General features: G+C 35.2%; 1 protein-coding gene across 2 annotated transcripts; it reads right to left on the minus strand.

The window, feature by feature from the left end:
• Positions 1 to 896: 896 nt before the first annotated feature.
• On the minus strand, positions 897 to 23,394 carry GTF2A1L (general transcription factor IIA, 1-like). 2 transcript variants are annotated; one of them, XM_008586340.1, is made up of 6 exons: positions 23,300 to 23,394; positions 20,736 to 20,837; positions 20,254 to 20,377; positions 4,713 to 4,768; positions 2,620 to 2,704; positions 897 to 1,498 (listed from the first exon to the last, which is right to left on the minus strand). In XM_008586340.1, the coding sequence occupies exons 1-6, from the start codon at positions 23,318 to 23,320 to the stop codon at positions 909 to 911; spliced, it is 978 nt and encodes a 325-aa protein (XP_008584562.1). In that variant the 5' UTR covers positions 23,321 to 23,394; the 3' UTR covers positions 897 to 908. The 2 variants fall into 2 exon arrangements, with proteins under 2 accessions (XP_008584562.1, XP_008584564.1); XM_008586342.1 differs by lacking the exon at positions 20,736 to 20,837.
• Positions 23,395 to 27,183: the final 3,789 nt, after the last annotated feature.

Genomic DNA, 27,183 nt, shown 5'->3' on the forward strand with positions numbered 1-27,183 from the left:
TATAAATGGAATTAAGCATAGAACATTTTACATTTGTAAAAAAAATACTGTAATTTCTTTTTATTTTTACAATCAAAAATCAAAAACATGAATATTTTTGCCATCACTATGAATTCCTTGGAAATTAATAACTCAGACCTATTTTCCGTATGGAAAGTTAATTAGAAGCTTTTTACTGATTTGAATTCCAAAGGAAGTAAAACTAGTATTTTAGTAGGCAGGGGAAAACATTACCAGCAAGATAACTCCATGTAGGGAAAACTTTCATATGGGAGTTCAGAAAAATTAGGTAGAACAAGAAAAAAAAAATACTTTGGACTTCTTTTGTATATTAAGTATGACAATGAATTATCTCAAAATATTCGTTAAATTACTGGGATGGATTTATGGGTCTTTTAAATTTTATCTGCAGACAAAAACAATTCTCACAATGAAAGGGAGAGGTAAAATAGATTACCTTAAAATAAATGCATTTTTCTTTAAAGAAGTATTCTAATTCTGTACTTAAAGTTTAGAATTGCTGAGCATGAATACTTTAAGAACTGATGTTTATTAAAAACAAAAAAGGGGGCCGGCCCGGTGGCGCACTGCGCTAGTGCGCCGCTTGGGAAGCGCGGTTGCGCTCCCGCCGAGGGTTCGGATCCCACATACGGACCGGTTCCCGCTCACTGGCTGAGCGAGGCGCGGGGGCAACACCGAGGGTTGCGATCCCGTTGCCGGTCCCGGTCCGGTACAGGGGTGACACTGAGGGTTGCGATCCGTTGCCGGACACAGAAAAAGACAAAAAAAAAAAAAAAGAAACTATCTTCTAAAGGAAAAATATATAATAATTCTGATTAACCTTAAAGCTTAACAACACTCAGGATGTCTACTCACTGTCCCCTAATACCAATAAGCTGAATATAGGACTATACCTTCTCTGACACAGGTAGGCTGTTGGGTTCCTCTATACTTCCTGGTTGCTTTACAGAATCACATCCGTACATCTTATTCTTAAGAACATGAAGCTGAACATCAGTCATGTGCTGGTGGAGAGCCCCCTGAGGGCCAGTGGGGAGGGGCCCATGAGGCAGCTTTTGAGTCATGCTAGCTGAAACACTGAATTCCATATTAGAATCTCTTTGAGAGACCTGTAAGGAAAATCCAACACCTGGAAGACTGGCATACTGAGAGCTTTCCTGCTGACTCAACAAAGCTTCAGACATGATTTTATGCTCATTTCCAGGAGGTACAAAAATATCACTGGTGGAATTTTCTAACTGTTTCCTATTGACTGGCCCAGCAAGTAGAACTGTGGGTTGCTGCAGCACAGCTTCCATTCTCTGTGATTTTTCAGTAGTTGCTTGATAAGAACATGGGCTCAATCGTGGAACACCGGTCTGTATTATTGGAGGCTGTCCAAGCTGCTGAAATACTTGCTGAATTGGATGCTGAAGAACACTTGCTCTTCCAGAAGTCTGTGTCACCACAATTGGTACATTGACTTTATAAAGGTGACCTTAAAAAGGAGAAAAAACAAAACAGTAAGTATAAGAGAATTCTAATTTCCTTCAAAAAAAAAAATCTTTTGGGCCGGCCTGTGGCTCACTCGGGAGAGTGCGGTGCTGATAACACCAAGGCCCCGGGTTCGGATCCCACATAGGGATGGCCGGTTGGCTCACTGGCTGAGCGTGGTGCTGACAACACCAAGTCAAGGGTTAAGATCCCCTTACAGGTCATCTTTAAAAAAAAAAAAAAAAAATCTTTTTTATACATTTTCTACAATAAATACATATTACTCATCTTTTAAAATTATATCTGTTTTGCTTTAACTCTAAACCTTTTGCCACTATTGCTTATATGGCGCATTTTTGATACACACAGGCCACCAATATTTAATCTGTGAACCTCTCCCATTATTTGATAAATTAATGTTATCAACCCAAAATGGGATTTTAACAAACATATTCATATAAAATGTATTGCATATATATAAGATACCATATAATGACTACAACACAAGGCTATCCAAAAAAGTTTAATAATTTCAAAAGTTAATAAATTTCTTCTCGTTCTTTCCTTAAAAATACTGAAAAAGGAGAAAAAAGAAATTTATTTTTGAGCATTGAGTTAGGTGCTTCACTTAAACTTTTCAACAATCCAAAAAATAGGTGTGATCCTCTTTCAAATCAAGAGACAGTATCCTAAAAAGCAGAGGTTGGTTAACCTGCAAACTTTTGGATGCATTTTCTATTATACAAAGCAATCTCCAATAAGAAAAGAGGCAGAGCCTGATCAACCTAATCTTCAGTTTTCCTTGATTACAGCTAGCAGGGATACATATGTTATTTTATTTGTATTTGTTAAAATTTAGATAATTGAATTAGAAAAAAATATACAAAGCATCTTATAAAATGTTAGGAAAGAGAATTAGGAATAAATACAGAACAGACCTAGTACAATGTCTTTTGTGGTAGACTGCCTCAATAACAATAACAACCATCATTTATTATTACTTTTAAAATAGGTTTTATTAAAGTTCCTATAACTTCTGGTGCAGTTTATTAAAAATTATAAAACTTAATGTCCACAAGGTAGTGCCAGTACTAAAAACAAAATATTCTTAGAATATACTCTCACCAGATGCAGTCTGTAGCGTCACACCTGCTGGTACATGAATAGGATAACCAGGAAAAGTAAAGTTTCCACTGGCATTTGAGGTGCCCTAGATATAAGAAATTTATATTAGAAAGTCAGAAAAGGATTCTACTTGTATCTTTTTTTCCCTGATCTCATAGGAGATCAAAAAATCTGATTCCAGGGCCGAGCCTGTGGCGCACTGGGGAGAGTGCGGCGCTGGGAGCGCAGCAGCGCTCCCACCGCGGGTTCAGATCCTATATAGGGATGACCAGTGCACTCACAGTGCTCACTGGCTGAGCGCGGTGCGGCCAGTCTCAAAAAAAAAAATCTGATTCCAGACAACAGGACAATAATTTGGTTAAGATTCAACATTACGTCTGAGTTCTCTGAATACAGCAGCTTTTTAATATTTGATTTAGATCATCCCACTAAGAATCAAAAGAAATTCTGTTCTACAATTTTAGCAATGAAGCCAGTAAGTCATAATAAACAGTATGAACCCTGACTCATAAAACTTGCCCAACACATGGCTTTGCCTGGGCCGTTGATTCTCAAAGTGTCAAATACAAGAACGACAGCTATTTATAAGAGTCATCTAATCTCTAAGTTGATCACTAATGATATTTTAAAGTAGGTAATGTAATAGTGTATAATTTTTATTTTGGAATAATTTACCCATAGGGTTTTAAGATAAAAAACACAAAATCAAAAGACAAGGAAATGTTTTTGCCTATCAGATCTTCAAGACAGATAAATAACACCCAGTGCTGGTGAGAATGTGATAAAAACACGTTCTCTCAGACCACTACTTGTATGAGTATATATATTAGTACAATCCTTTTAGAGGACAATTTTGGAATACTTAACAAAATTGAAAACATGTATGACCCTTAGTCCAGAAATTCTACTAGAAATTTATACTATCACGCATATACACAGAGACATATGTACAAATATAGTCAATGGAATGCTATATTAGGAAAAAAGAAAACTCAAAATAATTTAAATGTCCACCAACAAAAGACTGGTTAATTAAACTGTGTTATGTCCACTAAGGCAAATCTATATTTACTGGCATTGAAAGAAGTACATGATTTTAAAAAAAGAAATTACAGAAATAGTAAAGAAAGCAATCCTACTTTTTACCCTAGCAAGTAATATAACTTTCATAAAAGAAGTCTAGATGGATATACATCAAACAGTTAAAACAGTTATCTTTGGGGTATAAGACTGCAGGGCTCTTTCACATTTTACATTACAAATGTGTTTTTACTTTTACAATTATAATATTTCTATAATCAGGAAAAAAGACATTTCCATGAATTTCAAAGGCATAGATATTTCTTCATCGGTCTCATCAAAAGCAGCACCATTCTTTCCAAAAATACTGATGAGAGGTGTGGTTTTTGTTTGTTCTTCACCAAGAAATAAATAGCTGTTTCACTAAAACTTATACCACAGAAAGGTAGCCCATGGGCTAAAAGAAAATAAAAACTAGTTAGTAGTTTTTATATACCATCAGTAAACAATACCATGGAAGAAAGATAAAAGTACTATTCTTCCCCATCTGAAAAACTACTTGATTTTCTATGTATAAGTTGTAATTTTATTCCCCGCCTCCAAGTCCTAGGGGGAACGAATAAAGAAACTACTTCACAAAGGCAGAAAATGATCAAAATGTTCTGCTTAAAGTAAAAACTACGATGTCACTCAACTCCGAAGGGGGAAAAAAATCAGAAAAAATACCAGATCAAAATTATCTATTTAGGATCCACCAAGTGTATAATATTACGTAGTTTATTAAAAACCTCACACAACATAACTTCATAAATTTCCTAATCTGGTAGGTACAGTCTTGGCAGATGCTAACAACTTCCTGGAATATAGTATATTTGGTAAGAAAATGTTAATTCTGGAAATCCTGAGTTTTTGCTACATCTATGTTATAGAAGGTATTCCGATCTCCCCATTCCTTACCACATCTTTTCCCATTCAACTGGAGTATTATGAATTACATCTATGCCCAGCATTCTACCAACATTCACTAAAAGTGAGGCAAATCTTTTAAAATATATTCTGAATAAGCTACATACCAGTTCTGCTGAGGTAAAACCTGGAAGAGATCTACCAGCAGGAATAACTAATGATGCTGCATAAAAAAAAATAAATATTATACATTCATTAGAATTTACCAATTTAATAAAATTGCTTAGTGTGTTTTGTTTTGTTTCTAATATTGTCGATCACTAACGTGTTGGACCATGGTAAATTCTAAACTTCCTGATTCCAAGTGAGATAAAAATATTTAATTACATTTTTGGCAACAACTTTAGGTAATGACTTTATAATTAAACTACTTTAAGTACCAAAAGAAAATATCGCATTGTAATCAAGTATACCATACTTTAAAAATCCCTAACAAAACACCTAGATTGTCTTTAGTAAACCAATGTAGCACTAAATCTCCATTACAACTTTTTATTGGGGAGAAAAAATAATATTTGTTAAAGTGACATATTTCCAACAGACTATACTATTGAGCAAAAATATGTAGCTCAAAATAAACCCATTCTAAATTTTATAGGTTCAAAGTAAATTTCAATTCATTCATTTCATGAAAAGTAAGAGTATTTTGGCCTAGCAAGCAAGCACAACTACACCAATTAAAGAACAAATGAACAAGAACATGTCTCCTAAAGTCTCTGCAAGGAAACAAGTACAACTGCTAAGAAAAATGAGAACAAATTCTCAGAATTCCAACTCAACCTGCATTAAAGCTGCAATCCCATACATCTTTCCTTTACTATCTGCCAATTTTCTATGCTAACCATCCTTTGTTTATAATACATCTAAAAGATTGAACAACTGGTTGTAATCTATCATTATAAAATAAGTATAAAGAACAAATAGTAGCTTCAGTAGAAGGATCTCAGTTTATCAATGCAACCATAAACCTTAAATGCTCAAGGTTCATTTTACCTAGCTGAAGATGACCATTAGAACATCATTCTGCCTTTTCTTTAATAAAAACACGAACTTTTTAGCGTTTTTATGCATGCATATGTATTAATTTAATGTTTATTATGTCCTGTTTTTCATATACTGCATAAGGAAAATTGACCCAAAGATCAGTTTCTGACACTAGAATGGCTCTCTCATATACTCACACAACAAATAGCTCAGAAGAGCAAACATTTAAACTAACCATTCTTCCCACATAAGACTAATAAAAATGAGACTGCAGATTGATGGTTAATGAAGCACAGAATTATTTTTATCCTCTGTTCATCTATGGCTTTGCTTATTAACAGACATTCTTTTAGAAAAGCTAAATTAGAAAGAATTGGAGTGGCAGAAACACAATAGTATTAGTCTTAATTAGCTGAAGTGAGCAAAACTTAAGCTGCTACAGCTTAAGCCACAGCCTGAGAGGAAACAAAAATCTGTTAACACACTGTCTAAAGCAATTAAATGAATTTCTGGAGGAAAAATAGCAACAATCATTCTGTTTTAAATACCTTGCAATAAATCCTGAAGGATAATTCTCTATATTTAAAGAAATCAAACAGAACTATAAGAGAGTTTTTAAAGTTGTTTTATAGACATCAGAATAAAAGCACTGAGTTTTCTAGTAAAGCTTCATACAGCTCCTACTTAATTTTGATACTAAATTCACAAGTTATATGTACTATTTATATATGTTCGTAAGTTACACCTACCACTAAATGTGCATGAAACACATTTTTTAAATATTCAATATGGTTTTAATAGCCAGTTAAGTTTTAACTGAATATGTGTTTTTATTCAAACTGAAAGTGTCATAATTTTGGTATACATGTATATATTCGAGAAATATTAAATTTCACAAACAATAAATCTTATAATAGAGCAAGAATTCAATCCCATGAACATAATTTAAGAAATTTATAATATGGCATAACAATATTCACATTTATAAGTGTATTTATTCCTACCCACCATTAAAAATTCTTTGATATGTTGTGACAGGTAATAGTCTCATGATTCTTGGTCCTGCTTTGAACCATTCCAAATCTTAATATCCAAGTCACATAATTCAAGAACTGCAAAGACTGGTGAATTTCTTCTTCTTTGTGACTACTCATTAACATATAAATATCTCCTGAGGACCAAACTGAATATTCTGACCTTCATACCACCTAAAGAACCAACAATATTGCTGAAATTTTCACCAGATCTAAGTTCAAGAACAATTGAGCATATAGTTTATACCGATATTTTAGGAGTTTTAATGCTCAAAAATGAAAGCCACCACAAACCTCTCAGTGTTCCTGTTCTGCCCTTCCTTTTCATAATGACTGATGGTTTCATTAAAAAGACCGTGTAACATGAAGACCAGACAGCAGAAGCTGGTTTGATGTCCCCTAGAAATAAGGTAATCATAAGGTGACTACCCGTCCCAGTTTGCCCAGGACAATTTGAGTTTATACCTGCTATTATGAGGTAATAATTAATAGTATTCCATTTATCTCTCAAAAATAAATTATGTCATATATAATATATAATAATATATAAAATTATATATAATAATATATATAATTTATAATAATATAAATTATAATAAAATATACAAATATAATTTATATATAAATATATATGTTTTATATATATAATAAATATATAAATTTAAATATATAATAAAATATAAATAATAATTATATATATATTATTATATATACCCTAAATATAGAACAGTTCTCAGAATATAATGTGAAAACCCCTGGGGGTCCCCCTAAGACCCTTTCATGGTATTCATGAGTTCAATATTACTTTCATTAAAAAAAAAAAAAAAAACCAAGACAATATATGCCTTTTTCATTTCTCACTAATATTTTCTGTTCTATTTTGTCGATGATGTGAAAGCAATAATAAGTAAAACTGCAGGCACCTTAGCATTAATTAAGGCAGTAGCACAATACCTTGCTAGTGGTCATTGTACTTAACACTCACTCACTGTAAAAAGAAAGAAAAAAAACAGCAGCAATAACAAAAAAAAACTGATTCACATAAGAAAGTCTTTGATATAAGCTAAGAATTATTAATTACACTAAATTTCAACTAGCAAGTATACTTCTTTTTAATATTGTATGAGATGAAATGGGAACAATACGTAAAGCATACAGAAGTATGAGAAAAAGCATTTGGGCTATTGTTTAAGTTGGGAGTTGACCTAGCCTCTTTTTTTCAAGAAACATCATTTCTACTTGAAAGTATAACTGAGAAACTATAGTTATTCTTAATTGGGTAATTGGCAGACTTTTGAAAATGAACTAAGCATGGCCATTACTTCTAGAAAAACAAACTGACAATATTTGTTGCCAATGATAAATTTTTCCTTGAAACCTTGAATTTTAATTTTGGAAAACTTATACCTTCCACAATGAATGGAATGCATAGTGATATTAATGAATATGACTTTTTTATCTTGTATAATAATGTTTTAACCGGATAATTCAGTGAACCAATATTTTCCAAATAACCAACATATACTACAAAGTTATCCATGGCTTAAAGAGCCACTCAAAGGGCAAGTTACACCAAGGAACGCTAACATAACATTCGAAAAATTCTGTGATATGGTTTCAAATTCAACACTGCAGCTACTCTCTAAGAAACTACCACTTGTTGAGTTTTAATGTAGTATGAAATTATGAAATGTAGTATGAAAGTATGAAAATGCTATTAAAATACTCCTCCCTTTTCCAATTATATATCTGTAAAAGGCTGGGGCTTTCTTCATATACTTTAACAAAAACAATGTATCACAACAGATTGAATTTAGAAATAGATATGAGAAAAAAAAAAGAGTTTGAAGTATTAATTAAAAACCTCCCTGGGAAGGAGGAAGGGAAGGTGGGCCAGAGAGAAATTGGTTGAACACAAAGAATGATTACACTTTGCAATAATGAATATGATAATTATCCTGATTTGATCACATATTGTACATAAGTATTGGTAGTCAACTCTGTACCCCACAAATATGTATTACCAATTAAGTTTCAATAAAATAAAATTTTTTAATACAAAAACCAAAACAAAAAACCTCCCAACAAAGAAAAGCCCAGGACCAGATGACTTCATGGCTAAATTCTACCAAACATTCAAAGAAGAATTAATACTAATCCTTCTTATAATCCTCCAAAAAACAGAATAACAGGGAACTTCCAAACACATTTTATGAGGCCAGCATCACCTTGCTATCAGGGCCAGACAACGACACCACAAGAAAAGAAAACTATAGGCCAATATCTCTGAATGTTGATGTAAAAATCTTCAATAAAATACTAGCAAACTGGGCCGGCCCGGTGGCACGCTGGATAGTGCGCCGCTTGGGAAGCGCGGTGGCGCTCCCGCCCAAGGGTTCGGATCCCACATACAGACCGGTTCCCGCTCACTGGCTGAGCGAGGCGCGGGAGCAACACCGAGGGTTGCAATCCCGTTGCCGGTCCCCGATCCGGTACGGGGGCAACACTGAGGGTTGCGATCCGTTGCCAGACACGGAAAAAGACAAAAAGACAAAAAAAAAAAAAAATACTAGCAAACTTACTTCAACAACACATCAAAAAGACCATACATCATGATCAAGCAGGATTTATCTCTAGCATGAAAGGCTGCTTTATTATATGCAAATCAATGTGATACATCACACTAAAAGAATGAAAGATAAGAACATCATGATGCTTCAATTGATGCAGAAAAAGCATTTGACAAAATTCAATATCCTTTCTTGATTTAAAAAAATTGTCAGCTATTAGGTATGGAAGGAAATTTCCTCAACCTAATAAAGGCCATATATAAAAACCCCACAACTAACATCATGATCAATGAAAACTTTCAGTTTTTCCTCTAAAATCTGGTACAAGGCAAGGATTCCCACTCTTACCATTTCTGTTCAGCATAGACCTAGAAGTACTAGCAAGAGCAATCAGACAAGAAAAAAAAATAGAAGGTATATAAACAGGAAAGTAAGAAGTAAAATTATCCCTATTTGCAGATGGCATGGTCCTATATGTTTCTACATCCCAAAGGTGTAAAACACCAAAGATTACACACACACACACACACAGTTAGAAATAACAAATTAAGTCAGTAAAGTTGCAGGATACAAAATAAACATACAAAAAAAAATCCCATTTACAATTGCATCTAAAAAAATAAAACACTTAAGAATAAATTTAACCAAGTGGGTAAAAGATCTGTACGCTAAAAACTAAAATGCTAATGAAAGAAATTGAAGAAGATACAAATAAATAGAAAGATGCCCTGTTTTTATGGATTGGAAGAATTAATATTGTTTAAATGCTTATAATACCCAAATCAATGTACAGATTCAACACAATTTCTGTTAAAATTCCAATGGCACTCTTCATAGAAATAGAAAAACAATTGTAAAAGTCATATGGAACCACAAAAGACCCCAAATAGCCAAAGCAATTTGGAGAAAGAAAAAAGTCAGAGGCATCATGCTTCATGATTTAAAATCATATTGCAGAGCTATAGTAATCAAAATAGTGTGGTACTAATACAAAAACAGACATGTAGACCAGCAGCACAGAATAGAGAACCCAGAAATAAATCCAAACAAACATGGCAAACTAATTTTCTAAGGCACTAACAGGACACAATGGGGAAAGGATAGTTAGTATCTTTAATGGTGGCAGGGAAAGTGGATTTCTACATGCAAAAAAGAATGAAATTGAACCCTTTTCTTATACCATACACAAAAAATCAAAATGAAACCATAAAACTAGAAGAAACATAGGGAAAAACATATTTGACATAGGCCTTTGCAATGATTTTTTGGATATAACACCAAAATCTCAGGCTACTAAAGCAAAAATAAATAAATAGAACTATATCAAACTAAAAAGCTTCTGCACAACAAAGAAAATAATCAACAAAACAAAAAGGCAGTATATGGATTGGGAGAATATATTTGCAAACCATATATCTGATAAAGGGTTAATATCCAAAATCTATAAAGAATTTATACAACTCATTACCAGAAAAACAACCCAAATAAAAAATGGGCAAAGGATATGAATACATCTTTTTCCAAAGATGACAAAAAAATGGTCAACAGGTATATGAAAAGGTGCTCAACATCACTAATCTTAAGGGAAATGCAAATCAAAACCACAATGAGATATCACCTCACAGCTGTTAGGATGGCTATTATCAAAAAGACAAGAGACAACAAGTTTTGGCAAGGATGTACTCTATTAGTGGGAATATAGAATGGTACAACCACTGTGGAAAACAGTATAAAGGTCCCTAAAGAAATTAAAAATAGAACTACCATATGCCCCAGCAATCCCTCTCTTATGTGTATATACCCAAGGGAAATTAAATCACTACCTCGTAGAGATATCTGCACTCCATCTTCATTGTGGCATTATTCACAATAACCAAGATATGAAAATAAACGGAAATAAACCAAGTATCTGATGACAAACAGATAAAGAAAATGTGGTATCTATACAAAATGAAATATTATTCAGCTTTAAAAAAGGAGATTCTGACATTTGCCACACATGGATAAATCTGGAGAACATTATCCTAAGTAAAATAAGCCAGACACAGAAAGAAAAATACTGCATGATATCACTTATCTGTGAAATACACAGAGACAGAGAATCAAATAGTAGTTACCAGGGCAGGGTGGGAAGGAAATAGGCAGACATAGGTCAAAAGATACAAAGTAGCAGACAGGTAGAATGCACAAGTCTAGAGATCTACTGTACAACTTGAAGGCTATACTTAATGATGCTGTACTCAGGATTTTTGCTAAAAGAATAGATTTTAGGTACTCATGCCACAATAAAAAAAAATGGGTAACTGTGTGAAATGATAGATATGTTAATGTGCTTGACTACAATAACCTTTTCATTATCTCTACATACCAAAACATCATGTTGTACACCCTAAATATATACAATAAAATTTTTAATTAAAAAGAAATAGATATGAGAATACAGCTGTTGTATTAAGCCAGACATTAAAGAGATTTACAGAAAAGTAAAACAATGTCACTCTTCTAAGTATATCCTGTTTTGAAAAAGTTATTTTGGGGGTTCCGTTAAACATGGCAGAGTAGATGGTTCCTGGTGTTGCTCTCTCCCACAGAGAAACCAATTTGCAGGTATTGAGGAGCAGCAACAGAGGACCCAAGATCTGCGCTGGAGTGGGCAGGAGCCATGGGCCATGGGACACCAATTCAGGGTGCTCCCCACTGCATAGAGAGACTTTAGAGCTTCTGGGTCCACACGCCCCCAGCCTGCTGGACCGGAGAAGGCAGGCAGGGCGGGACTTCTGGCCCAGGCCAGTCCCTGCCACCAAGAGAGACTTAAGAGGCTCGGGGACGCCCACACCCAAAGCCAGCCATGCCAGAGAAGACAGGCAGGGCTGGACCTCTGACCCAGGCCAATCTCTGCCTCTGGGTGAGACTTAAGAGCCTTGGGGCTCACACACCATGAGCCAGCTGTGCCGCAGAAGGCAGGCAGGGCAGGACTTCTGGCCCAGCCTGGTCTCTGCAACCAGGAGAGACATAAGAGCCTTGGGGCCCCCTCACCCTGAGCCAGCCAGGCTGGAGAAGGCAGACAGGGCGGACCCCCAGCCCATCCTAGTTCCTGCTGCACAGAAGCAGCACCCCCTTCAGGATCCAAGCGAGACATCAGGGTGAAAGAAGTGAACTGTAATACCCCCGGCCACAATGACAAAACACCAAAGAAAAGATACAAGAAATATGAAAAATCAATAAAGTACATTGCCAAAGGAAAACAATAACTCTCAAGTACTAGATCCTATAGAACAGGAAGTCTTTGAAATGACTGACAAGGAATTTAGAGCAACAATTCTAAGGAAACTAAATGAGATACAAGAAAACTCAGACAACACAATGAAATGAGAAAAACTATAACGAATCTGAAAGAAAAAATGTATAAAGAAATCAATACCTTGAAAAAGAATGTAGCTGAGCTTGTGGAGCTGAAGGATTCATTCAACAAAATAAAAAACACAACACAGAGTTTAACCAGCAGACTTGAACAAGCAGAAGAGAGAATTACTGACCTTAAAGACAGGCTGTTTGAATTAACACAGGCAGGCCAGAAAAAAGAAGAAAGAATCAAAAAAATTGAAGAAAACCTAAGAGAGATAACAGACAACTTTAAGTGCCCAAATATCCAAATCATGGGTATTCCAGAAAGGGAAGAAAAAGGAAATGATATTGAAAACATATTCAATGAAATAATAGCAGAAAACTTCCCAGGTATAGGGAAAGTCACAGATCTCCAGATTCAGGAAGCCCGAAGATCCCCAAACACATTCAACCCAAAAAGGTCCTCACCAAGTCATGATAATCAAACTGGCAAAACACAAAGACAAAAAGAGAATCTTAAAAGCTGCAAGAGAGAAAAACAAGTCGCCTATAAGGGAGCCCCAATAAGAATAACATCAGACTTTTCTTTAGAAACCCTAAAAGCCAGAAAAGAAGGGGGTGATATATTCAAAACACTAAAGGACAAAAATGGCCAGCCAAGAATACTTTACCCAGCAAGACTATCCTTCTGAAAAGGGCAAATAGTATATTTCTCAGACAAACAAAAACTGCGTGAATTCACTACTACATGACCAGCCGTACAAGGAAATCTCAAGGAAGTACTGGGTTTGATACCACAAAAACAACCATCACTGCCATGAATACTCAAGAAAGAACAATACCTACCAGCAAAACAAAAATGCTAACAAAAGAGAAAAAAAATAGTTATCATTGCCCCAAGAAACCAACAAATACAGAAGACAAACAGAAAATTAGAAGGAAAGGAACAAATGATACTTAAGACATCTAAACAAAAATCAGGAAAATGCCAGGAGTAAATCAACACCTTTCAACAATAACTCTAAATGTAAAGGGATTAAATTCCCCATTCAAAAGACACAGACTGACGGACTGGATTAAAAAGATGGACCCAACAATATGTTGCCTTCAAGAGACTCACTTGACTTGAAAAGACACACAAAGACTAAGAGTGAAAGGATGGAAAAAGATGTATCATGTAAATAGAAATGAAAAACGAGCTGGAGTAGCTATTCTTATCAGATAAAATAGACTTTAAACCAAAAACCATAAAAAGAGATAAAGAAGGTCACTATATAAAGATAAAAGGATCTATCCATCAAGATGACATATCATAAATATATATGCACCCAATGTCAGAGCAGCCAGATTTACAAAGCAAACACTATTAGATCTAAAGAAAGAGATAGACACTAACACCATAATAGCAGGGGGCCTGAACACCCAACTCTCATCATTGGACAGATCATCTAGGCAAAAAATCAATAGAGAAACACAAGATCTAAACAACACATTAGACCAACTGGACTTGGCAGATATCTACAGAACATTCCATCCAACAACCTCAGGATATTCATTCTTCTCATCAGCACATGGAACATTCTCCAGGATAGACCACATGTTAGGTCACAAAGCAAGTCTCAACAAATTGAAAAAAATTGGAATTATCCCATGTATTTTTTCAGATCACGATGGATTAAAATTAGAAATCAATAATAAACAAAACTCTGAAAACTATACAAACACATGGAAATTAAACAACATTCTACTTAATGATACATGGGTCCAAGAAGAAATCAAGCAGGAAATAAAAGAAACAACATTCTACTTAATGACATACAGGTCCAAGAAGAAATTAAACAGGAAATCAAAAAATTTATTGATACTAATGAAAATAATGACACATCATACCAAAATCTATGGGATACTGCAAAAGCAGTATTAAGGGGGAAATTTATCACATTAAATGCTTACTTCAAAAGAATGGAAAGATAGCAAATAAATAACCTAACACTTCACCTTAAAGATCTAGAAAAATAAGAACAGTCCAAACCTAAAGTTAGTAGATGGAAAGAAATAATTAAGATCAGAGCAAAACTAAATGAAATAGAAGCCCAAAAAACAATATAAAAGATCAATGAAACAAAAAGTTGGTTTTTTGAAAAGATAAATAAAATTGACAAACCTTTAGCAAGATTAACTAAGAAAAGAAGACCCAAATACCAGAAATTAGAAATGAAAAAGGTGATATTACAACTGACACCTCAGAAATACAAGGAATCATTAGAGACCACTATAAACAACTATATGCCAACAAATTTGAAACTCTGAAGGAAATGGATAAATTTCTGGATGCATACAAACTACCAAAACTGAGTCAAGAAGATACAAAATATCTGAACAGACCAATAACAATAAAAGAGATTGAAGCTGTTATCACAAGGCTCCCAACAAAGAAAAGCCCTGGACTGGATGGGTTTACTGCAGAGTTTTACCAAACCTTCAAAGAGGAACTGATATCAATTCTCTACAAACTGTTCCAAAAGATTGGAACAAAGGCCATTCTCCCAAACTCATTCTATGAGTCAAACATCACCCTGATACCAAAACCAAAGATGCATCAAAAACAGAAAACTACCAGCCAATATTCTTGATGATTATAGATGCAAAAATCCTCAATAAAATAAGAGCTAACAGAACACAGCAATACATACACAAAATTATACACCAGGATAAAGTGGGATTCATCCCAAGGATGCAAGGTTGGTTCAACATAGGCAAATCAATAAATGTGATACACCACATCAAGAAAAGCAAAGATAAAAACCATATGATCATCTCTATAGATGCTGAAAAAGCATTTGAGAAAATTCAACATTCTTTCATGATAAAGACTCTCTACAAGTTAGGTATAGACAGAAAGCATGTCAACACAATTAAAGCTATATATGATAAGCCACTGCCAATATCATCCTGAATGAATGGGAACTAGACAAGGATACCCACTCTCACCACTCCTATTCAACATAGTGTTGGAAGTACTAGCCAGAGCAATCAGAGAACAGAAGGAAATAAAGGGCATCCAAATTGGAAAGGATGATATATCGAATAGCCTAAAGCCTCTATAAAAAAGACTCCTAGAGTTGATAAATGATTTCAGCAAAGTTGCAGGATACAACATCAACACACAAAAATCAGTAGCATTTCTATACTCCAACAGTGAACATGCAGAAAAAGAAGTCAACAAACCTAGCCCATTTACAATAGCCACCAAGAAAATAAAATACTTAGGAATAAAGCTGACCAAGGATGTGAAAAATCTCTATGAAAAGAACTACAAATCACTGTTGAGAGAAATTAAAGAAGACACAAGAAGATGTAAAGATATCCCATGCTCTTGGATCAGAAGAATTAACATTGCGAAAATGTCCATATTGCCAAAAGTGATCTACAGATTCAATGCAAACCCCACCGAAATTCCAATGGCGTTTTTCTCTGAGATGGAAATAGCTATCCAGACATTTATATGGAACAACAAAAGACCATGCATAGCCAAAGCAATCCTGACCAAAAAATATAAAGCTGGAGGGATAACACTACCTGACCTTAAACTATATTACAAAGCTATAATAACCAAAACAGCATGGTACTGGCATAAAAATAGATACACAGATCAATGGAATAGAATAGAGAATGCAGAAATCAATCTATACACCTACAGCCATCTGATCTTTGACAAAGGCAGCAAATCTACATACTGGGGAAGAGACTGCATTTTCAACAAGTGGTGCTGGGAAAACTGGATACTCATATGTAAGAGAATGAAACTAGACCCATACCTTTCACCATATACCAAAATCAATTCAAAACGGATTAAAGAATTAAATAGACATCCTGAAAAAATAAAACTCCTTAAAGAAAACATAGGGGAAACACTCCAGGAAGTAGGAGAGGGTACAGAATTCATGAATAAGACCCAAAAAGGAAAGGCAACTAAAGGAAAAACAAATGGGATTATATCAAACTAAAAAGCTTCTGCACAGCAAAAGAAACAATCAAAAGGGTAAAAAGACAACCAATAGAGTGGGAGAAAATATTTGCAAAATATACATCTGACAAAGGATTAATATCCAGAATATACAAGGAACTCAAACAACTTTACAGCAAAAAAACAAACAACCCAATTAAAAAATGGACAAAGGAGCTGAATAGGCATTTCTCAAAGGAAGATATACAAATGGCCAACAGACACATGAAAAAATGCTCAACCTCACTCAGCTTCCAGAAAAGGCAGATCAAGACCACTTTGAGATACCATCTCACTCCAGTTAGGACAGCTAACATCCAAAAGACTGAGAATGATAAGTGCTGGAGAGGTAGCGGAGAAAAAGGAACTCTCATACACTGTTGGTGGGGATGCAAAGTGATGCAGCATTTATGGAAAATAGTATGGAGGTTCCTCAAACAATTACAGATAGATCTACCATACGACCCAGCTTTTCCACTGTTAGGAATATACTCAGAGGAATCAAAATCATCATGCTGAAGAGATACCTGTACTCCAGTGTTTATCGCAGCTCTATTTACAATAGCCAAGAGATGGAACCAGCCCAAATGTCCATCATCTGATGAGTAGATAAGGAAACTTTGGTATATCTACACAATGGACTACTACTCTGCTATAAAAATGAACGAAATACTACCATTCGCAACGACATGGATGGACTTAGAGGAAATTATATTAAGTGAAACAAGTCAGGCACAGAAAGAGAAATACCACATGTTCTCACTTATTTGTGGGAGCTAAAAATAAATAAATAAACACACAAACAAATAAAGGGTGTGGGGGGAGAAGACAAAATAACCAAAAAAACTCCTTGAATTATTTAAGTCAAGTGAACAGATATGATGGGGGGGATGGGGAGAGGGTGGAGAGGAACAGGTAAAGGGGCCTGAGAATCAACTACATTGTATATTGAGAAGTAAAATTTTTTAAAAAGTAACAAATACCCAATATTAGTATTAGAAACAAACAAGCTTGAATACAAAATAATATGACTTTTAGGTTATATTATTCAATAAATTTAAATATGTAGCTACTGGTATAAAAGTGGAAGGCAGTACAAAATAACTCCCAAAGCCTTACAACTGTATATTTCCCTGATTCAGCAATTCTTTTTCTACAATTTTATCCTAAGGAAATAATTAGACAAATTTTGAAGAGGTGTTATACAAAGATGTCTATTGGTGCAGACTTTGAAATATGCAAAATTTGGGAATATAAATTTCTAACAATAGAAGAATAAATAAATTATGCTACAATTTCAAAATGGAATACTATGTAACCATTAAAAACAATTATGCTAGATCTCAATGTATTGACTTAGAAAGTATTTCATAGTTAACATACTGCTAAGTGACAAAGATACATTTTAAAACAATATTTATATTACAACTCCATCTTTTGTGAGAAAATATATACCAATATGCATAGAACAAACCCTAGAATTGTTACACTAAAAGAGTAAAGTGAATGTCTGAGTGATTGAAAAAAAAAAGTTATTTTTTATAAATATGTTATTAATTTGTAATTGGATTTTTAAATTAATAAACCAAAATTTTTTAAATTTCTCAGTTTTTATTTCTATGACCCACATTAAAAAGAAAAAAAAAGCTCTTTGGGGTCCTCAGTTTTTAAGTTGTAAAGGAGTCCTGAGACCAAAAAGAAAAGAGAACTGAAGACTGAAGATACAGGAAATTACCAAACAAATGAATAATACACTCAAAGAAAATAGGTACAGCAAAGTTTTAAAGGTGGAAAAAAGAGGCAAATGACTTATTCAACTATAGACTTCATTTGAATTTGTTATCAAAGGAAACAAAAGGTCATAGAAGTAAGTTAAAGTTATTTCAATCAAGCTTTTAAAAGCATACCACGAGAAGATATAATTAAGAAGTACTTCAATTTTAGGAAGCTATTTATTTCAAGAATCTTATCATAGTATACTAAGAAATGAAGAGAGATAGGAACAAGGCCTATAATGCACTTTTTAAAGATGTATGTCCTTCCTCGTAAACCTCTTCATTATAAATGATGTAGAAGAAAATACGAAGTAAACTACCTTATTTTAAACGTAATTATTTCTATTATTCCAACTTCTAAGACACAGAAAAAGAATAAGGTGCTGAGTGAAAACCAGCTAGATTTATTAGCTGCAAGACTATTTTGTGATTTAAATCAGTGGTAATATTACCATCTTGAGGCAAAATCAAGTATTGCAATTTTGAATGGCAAAGAATCTGAAAAGTTTGTTAACTATGCTTTTGATGAAAGACAGTCAAGTATTTTCCTTCTCCATACGCACCTCTCCACCATGCCAACCCTATGTAAAAAAGAAAAAATCTTTAAGTTCTTTAATAAATGAAATAGAGATTTTTTTTTAAGTCCAGAAGAATGTTATTTAAACAGAGAAGTAAAGGAGATGTCCTGATAAAATAGTAAAGTTAAAAATGAAAACATAGCCAAAAACCCAACAACTGATGAAAAATGTTTCAATGTGTCAACTTATCAATTAAAACTGCCATGGCTAATTCTTATAGTGCAAAATTATACTTTAAAAACACAGTATTAGATTAATAAAAATACTTGTGTTTGGTAATTCAATATTGTTATTTCATCTTTATAAGTTATAATCACTGCCACATTTAAATTCTTCCACTTTGTAATAGAAGAGGTACTAGCATCCTTACTATTTTCCCTTCATCTTGGCCAATGTAATTGTCATGTGAATTTTCCCAAGCATGCAAAGAACAATGTACATGTTACTGAAATCTAATCCAAAATTTGCTTTTTTTTTTTTGGTGGCCAGCTGGTATGGGGATCTGGACCCTTGACCTTGGTGTTACCAGCATCACACACACCCAAGTGAGCTAATCAGCCAGCCTACCTTCATTGCTTACAGACACTACTCTATTGAATTTCAGCTAAACCCAATAAAACCTATTTTTGTGTGTGTACACACACACATACACACACACAAGTAGCATAAAGATAAGAATCAGAGGAGGAAAGGAGGGATAAAGGCTAGAAAGATAGAATAACATGTTTTACCTTTTATTAACTAGTCTTTTCCAATTTAAATTAATACACACAAATAATACGTAAAATAAAACCTTAAAAGCAGAGGTCTAGATCCAATAAACCCAAGAATAAAGATAAAATGTATACAATTTCCAGCCATCATCTTATATATCCAAAACAGTGACATAGCTCGAATAATCTCCATACTCTTAACTCTCCATTTGGCTTGCAGTACAATAACAGACTTACAGCATACACAGAAAGAGAAAGAGATAATGCACAGCATGCAAGCACCCACCTTTCCCTCTGCTACCCCAGCAATGGCAGCTGGATTACTCCTTGGCTAGTCTCAATTACATTCTCTGAAAAGAACAAATGGGTGCTCCCAAAAGCCCAAACTACTTAAGTTGTTCCTCTAAAGTAAGGCTTTGTCACCCTTGTGAAATACAATATTAAAAAGAAATAGTTTGAGTAACCTGAGTTTTTAGATCAATAATTACATGGGGTGATGATTTATACTGTGTTCATTTAATGGAAATGATTTTGAGGTACAAGCCCTTTCACCTTAAGAACATTACCCTAATTAAAAGACATCACCAAATAAGAATTTTTTTCTGAAGCTACAAATTTTTCTAATTTACTAATTATATACAACCTGTTGATGACTGCAATGTTTGGTGCAAGCTGTGTGGCAACTGAAGGGTGAACAGAGGTGAGTGGCTGCTATTTCTGAAGAAGTCTTCTGTTGCTTTAGACTGCAAAACCTTGGTTTCCCAGAGCTGCAGGAAAAAAAGTTTTGTTTAAAAAAAAAAAAACACATTAGGATATTTATTTCTAATTTTAAGCTTTTTAAAATTAAGTTATGTGGCTGCTATTTCTGAAGAAGTCTTCTGTTGCTTTAGACTGCAAAACCTTGGTTTCCCAGAGCTGCAGGAAAAAAAGTTTTGTTTTAAAAAAAAAAAAAACACATTAGGATATTTATTTCTAATTTTAAGCTTTTTAAAATTAAGTTATCAGCTAACGGCACAATGAATGGGTAAGTACTAAACTACAATTGAGGGATTAGAACTATAGTATATCTGTTTTTTAAACTGAAAAAAAAAAAGACAGGAAGAGAAACTTGTATTATCTACAAACCTGCTTCAAGTCTTTTAAGACTTGTTCTTCTACACCTTCTTCAGCAAACAGAGCCCTCACTCCTTCAATCACATCTTCAATTACAGATTTGTAGAGTATAGGCTACATGAAACAATTTTTAAAGTTTCAATTTCTCAAGTTTGAATGTAATTAGCCTGAAAAGATAAACAGTGCACACTTTCTAACCCTGTAGTTCAAAGAAAAACCACCATAAGGATTTTTACTAAGTACATCCTACTCCCAGTATAGTCTTAGCTTTCCATAAATTGTGTTAACTTCAGGCCCATAGTCTTAGCCTATCTACAAAGCTGAATTATAGGACTACAATAAAATATGAGATAATCATCTCATAAAGTTGTATGGTTACTGTTGTGTTACTTGACTTTTGTGTCAGTATTTAACCACCCAACTCCTTTTAAAAAGGGAAATTAATTTAAGGCAGCTGGAAATAAACCTTCTGTTTTCAATTTACCTTTTTCTCAAAGTTGCCAAAAGAGCTTTTTCAAGGTTCACTATGAGTATATTATTTCCACAAATGTAAATAAACTCCAAGCCATAAGACTGGGTTAAGCACTTATAAAAGAGTAACCAAAGCCCATCCCACTTCCAAAATACATGTAATCCAAAAAAAATATTCTGATCCACTGTCAAGTAAAAGTACAACTGCACCAAAATGGAGATCCTAACAGAAACTAAGAAGAGCATGAACAAACCTTAACCTTCCACAATGTGCATATTGCAGAGAACAAGCAACATCCTACAATGCTTCCTAGTAAAAACATGCCATAACAAAATTAAGCTGATTTCTACCCAGATTAAACACTGGTTATATCAAAAGAACAATGGGCATTTAAAACAAACTCAGTCCTTCAAATCCGTGTAAATTGTGCTCCATCCTGGCCCCCAGTCCAAAATGGCAATCCTAAGTGTGCTGACAATACTGACCTAGTGAAAGTTCTCTGATAAGAAATAGCAAAACAAGAATTTAGTTGAGTTGCTCTTATTTCAAATTGCTTAATCAGGCCAAAATGAAAATTGTGGCATTCTAGGATTGCCTTTTCATACAACCCAGTAAATACTCTAAATACACCTGCTCACATTAGGAGTAGCTAGGTTTTAAACTAATCTTTCTGAAGATCCAGGGTAAGCCTATGAATAGGCCAATCAGTAACACTTAAGTAATATGTTATTCACAAACATATCCATTAAGACTAAGTGCCCCTTGATTAGTTGCTTCTTCTAAAACAGTTTACCCTGATAAAGGCATACTAAATTGATGCTCAGCGGCAGTCCTAGCTCGTGTGATCACACTTAAAGCTAGACGAAAAAAACTCCTACAGCTAAAAACATCTTTAAGATCTGCCCTCAAAGTATAATGGCAGCAGTCAGAAAGAACGCAGAACACCATTTTTCATAACCGGAATAGGTATTGAACATAGCTTCTCTTCTAAGACTAAAGTTGGACTTTATATTGCTTTCCCTGTCTGTTATCTCTATTAAAACTATGATTAGTCCAGAAGTCCATCTTAACCCCTTCTCTAAAGGAGTTAGGTCTACACCCATACACTCTCCATGGAGTTAACAAACAGGTAAATTGGTATATCTGGTAAGTTTATATTCAAGTAGACATATTTTGCATATCTTAAAACATTATCATAAGATGGATATACATTAAAATAACCTCTCTAAAATGAACCCTTTTATGCTGTATATGTATTCATGAAATCCATATAATAACAGATCTGGACAATCACACCACCATTCGCGAAACGTGAAGTCTGTTGAGATGAACTGAGAATAAAAATGAATCCTTTTTTTTCTTTAATTCAGGTTGATTGATGAAGGGTCTCCCAAGTGCTAGTCAGCCTGTAAACTCACAGTGAGGTTTAGGTACCCCTTAGCGGGTAGGAGGGCAATGTATGTGGGTTGTAGACTCTTTTTCTTTAATTCAGGTTGATTGATGAAGGGTCTCCCAAGTGCTAGTCAGCCTGTAAACTCTCACAGTGAGGTTTAGGTACCCCTTAGCGGGTAGGAGGGCAATGTATGTGGGTTGTAGACTTAAGCATTAAGATGCTAACGGATGAGGAAATGGGGGGTGGGTGCAGGGGGAAGACTCTAAAAACGTGGTGGGGTAACGTGAAATATCACATTACGTGTTATATCAGGTTAGTAAATACTATGGCTTGAAATCAACAATGCTCATCCTAAAAGTAAGAATTCGAGTACAACTGAAGCCTGGAATTTTCTAACCATATAGGAAATCAACAATGTTAAGGGGGAGTTCCACCTCTGAAAGCCTAAACGCTCCAACCTAGACAACCTCAGTCTGGGTGAGAAGGAAAAAAGGAAGAACACTTGTTCTTCCCGTGGGGCCAGGTCCAACTTGCTAAACTACTGGCTCTTAACGGCTTTCTCCAACACGGAGGAGAGGACCAGCCCGTAAGGCACAGGGCTTGTGAAAGTCTGTGAAGCATCGAGGGGGTCAAAGGGTGTGCAGGGTACAGCTGCCGTGAACCGGGAGTCCGGTGGCGCTCCCTTTACACAGAGCCTGCGGCCCTCCTTACCACCGGGTTGGCGCAGGCCATGTCAGCAGCTCCCAGGGGCCCTCCGCGCCTGCGCAGCACGCGGCGCACCGCCAAGGGAGCGCGGGCAAGTTTTAAACAATAACAAGTTGCGCGCGCAGCCGCGGAGAGCGCCAGGGGCGGGGCGGAAAGGTTAATGAAATAAACAGGTTTGACTGGACACGTGGCGCCAGGCTAGGGAAGAGGCAGTTTCTAACCGCTTTGAGCCGTTCACGTGATCCATGAAGGACCTTTGTTTCCTCCGTCTGTGAAATAAAGACTGAGAAAATAGGGGAGGGGCAATGGAGTAGAAGATCCCAGCTCAACTTAAGCTTTAAAAGCGGCGGGAAGAGGAAAGAGGAGAGACTAGTGGTGCCTGTCCTCTCCTTTTACCAATTTCCGTTCCTCCCCTACACCCCACTCGCAGCTGCTCCGTTTTGTTAGCTAAAAGTATAAGAGTCAAACCCTTCTAAGACGGGTTCTCAAAGTGTAGGACAACAGCATCTAGGAACCTGTTAAAAGTGCAAATGATTGGGGTCCACCCCTGACCTACTGAATCAGAAACCCGGAGGATGGAGTTCAGCATTCAACTCTCACGTGCTCTCCAGGTGATTCTGATCGGCGCTAAAATGATATCCACTGGCCTAAGACAAAGATTTTGACTTTGGGTGCACATTAAAATCACCTGGGGAGCTTTTAAAACGTTTGGTGCCTGAGTCCCTCCTCAGAAAATCTTGTTCTAATATGCAACCAAGGTGGAGAACCACTGCTAAAACCAAGTCAGCACGCCAGTACCATCCAGGCTCCTTTTCTTCCTCAGGCAGAAATCACTGTCTTTTGGCCTGCAGTAATTCCCTCGTCCCTAGACTGAAGGGCAGGGCATCTAGGGGCTTACCTTACCTAGCTAAGGCTGAGGATAAATGTATGCACAGATAACCTGGAGGGTTAGAAAAGGGAAAAAGTCATCTGTTGCCACCACTCTGCCTTTTAAACAGCCTTTGTAGCCTACAGATAGATCTAAACAGATGGTTATTTGACAATTAGAAATCCTATTAGGTTTTAAATTGGCTGTTTCTTCATTTATTTGTGCATATAAGTGCAGTAGAACTGTTTATGCCCTACCATTTGCTTTGCCTGGGTCAGTTACCTTAAGGTTTGTGAGTGTCAAGCAGCTGATTTATATGATGCCCTTTAGAAAACTTTCCTAAATTGAAAACTATTGGAAATTTACATAAAGCCAAGAAGTTTATATAATTTTAATGGCTATATCTCTCTACCTGGCAATTTACTATCAGGAGTATTCAAAATGACTTATCTTTCATCCAAAGTAGAAAATCTAAAAGCAGCCATTGATTCCTACTGATATTATAAAATCTAGTTAAATTATTCAAACTGGGAAATAAAGCTGGAAGACTTCTTGTTTTCCATTTTTTTCATAGCAAGCTTTTAAAACTTTATTCCTAAATGCGTAGAATTGGTAATCACCTAACTCTTGTAGCAGCGTGCTGTTTTATTTCATTATATATTATACCCTTTTGAGGGCTATACTGCAGATCATGCAAATTTTTGAAATTAAACTTGGACTTTGGTACCCATAAAAAGCATGCCTAAGAGTTGAATTGTTATTGCTTAATACACTTAGCATATTCAGGTTATGGATAGGTTATGCGATGTTAGCAGAGAAGTATCAGCACCTTTCCATTTGACCCTTATGCTCTGTCTGAATGGTCACTAATAGGCTCAGCTCTAATTTCCTCCCAATAATAGACAATGACCACTAGAGGAGGTATCCTTTAACCAAAGTTCTAGGTGAATCCAAGTTGCAAATCTCCTATGGACCTGTAGTAGCCAGCTTCAGAGTTGGCCTCTAGTGATCCCAGCCTGCTGGTGTTCACAGCCTAGTGTTGTCCCCACCCACAGTATACCATGGTTTGTCTGGGTGACCAATAGAATAAAACAAAAGTGATGGTGTGTTGCTTCTGAGATTAGGTTATAAATGGCTGTGGATTCTTTGTTGGGCTGTCTCTCAGGTCACTTATTTTGGAAGAAGTCAGCTTTCACATCATGCAGACACTCAAGTAGCCTATGGAGAGGCCCATGTAACAAGGAACTGAGACTCCAGCCCATAGTCAGCAAGTATCAGAAACCTGCAAACAACCACAAGATTTAGCTTGGAAGTGGATCCTTCTCCAGTTGAGCTATCAGATGATTGCAGCCCTGACTGACAGCTTAACCACATCCTTATGAAAGACCTTGAACCAGAACTACTCTCTAAGTATCTTCTAAATTCCTGATCCTCAGAAACTGTGTGAGATAATAAATACTTGTCATTTTAAACAGTTAGGTTTTAAAGTAATTTGTTACACAGCATGGGATAACTAGTACAGGGCCCATTCTCTGATTGGACTGTGACTAGAGGGGGCTTGGTTCTCCCTCATTGTAATTTCAGCATCCAAAGGTTTTTGAGTACACTCGTTATTCTCAAGAGCCTTTGGAAAGCATGTAAAGGAATCATCATAGACTGTTTTTTGATAGCCTTGACCGAAGATTATCATGACACAAGCAGACTGTTATAGTCATGTAATGGTCACATTTCTTTTGTCAATTTTTCAAACTCAGAGGGAAAATGTGTTGCATACACAAAGCACTTTTGATGCTAAAATGTAAATTTCAAAATCCCAAAGCCTCAGTGAGGCAATGTTAAAGTGACTATTTTTTATGTTAGTAATAGAAAATAAAAAAAGGAATGCTGAGCTTTGATCCTCCTTTGAGTACTTGGTTCTTTGAAATTACACCTGTGCCAAAACATAAAGCTCTTCCCCAACTGCCCATCAGAGTTTAGAGCATCAGATTTTCATTTTTTTCTGCTTTGTTTAGAAACCATCATATATATTTAATATATCTCTGGTAATCACTACCAGTTTTTGCAGAATTTAAGCAAATCTTAATAATCCAATTAATTTCTTTGCATTCTGCATGTTTTCATTACTTTTTTCTGGATGTTTTAGTGATATTGTTCCAAAAGTAAAGAAACAATTTCACTCTGCTTATTGTGAGAAAAGGCCATATCTATGAAGTTCTTTTTTTGGACAAGAATGTGAAAAGAAAAAACTTTTTTGAGACAGCAATTATCTTACATAATAAACTTTACAATCAAATCTATGGTATTCCAGTAACTGTATGGACTCTAAATAATGTATATATCAGTAATGAAAAATACAAATTAGTCTTTGAGCACATGGCTTAAGGCAACAAATATTCATAATTAGTTTCTGAACATTTTGCAACCAATACACTAAACCCAGCAGTACTGTGTTTCTCTGCCTCTGTTTCATCCTTCACATCTCCCAAGAAATGAAAATCCAGATAATCTCTGCCTCACCCTGTAACTTTAAAATGGTTACAACATTGGCAGTTCTGATTTATTTATATTCTTCATTTCTGTGATACTTTCCGTATTCTAATACAACTCCAAAATCAGCTTACATTATTTGAACATCAAACACTGTTCTACCTTGATGAATCCCTCCTCCCACCCCAACAAGATTTCAGTTAAAATGACCGTATGATACAATGCTATGGCCAACTAGTGACCTTATCGCACAGTGGAACTCTGTTAATCAGCACATTACTGCCTATTTCAAAATATTTTAATATTCAAGAGGTGTATACATTGTGTACATATAATTAACTCATGGAAAGTATGCAGGATGACTTCAAACACAATTTTCCCCATCACTACTTTTTCAACATTTTCATCAGTCTTTATAAGGTTTCAGTAATTTCCTAGCTAATAAATGATTCCATTTTCATTTCTTTAATCATAATGTGTATAATCACACATGAACATGAAATATTAGCAAGGATAATGTCCATTGTCTTCAGTT

The sequence above is a fragment of the Galeopterus variegatus genome, unplaced genomic scaffold (assembly GCF_000696425.1).
Source record: "Galeopterus variegatus unplaced genomic scaffold, G_variegatus-3.0.2 Scaffold3945, whole genome shotgun sequence".
NCBI classification, from domain to species: domain Eukaryota; kingdom Metazoa; phylum Chordata; class Mammalia; order Dermoptera; family Cynocephalidae; genus Galeopterus; species Galeopterus variegatus.

Excerpts from the sequence above, each read along its gene's own strand:
- GTF2A1L (XM_008586340.1), bottom strand. The coding sequence starts at position 23,320 with ATGGCCTGCGCCAACCCGGTG. Across the intron at positions 4,769-20,253 it reads AACATTGCAGTCATCAACAG|CATCATTAGTTATTCCTGCT; the intron begins GTTGTATATAAT and ends TTTTTTATGCAG. Across the intron at positions 1,499-2,619 it reads GACGCTACAGACTGCATCTG|GTCACCTTTATAAAGTCAAT; the intron begins GTGAGAGTATAT and ends CTCCTTTTTAAG.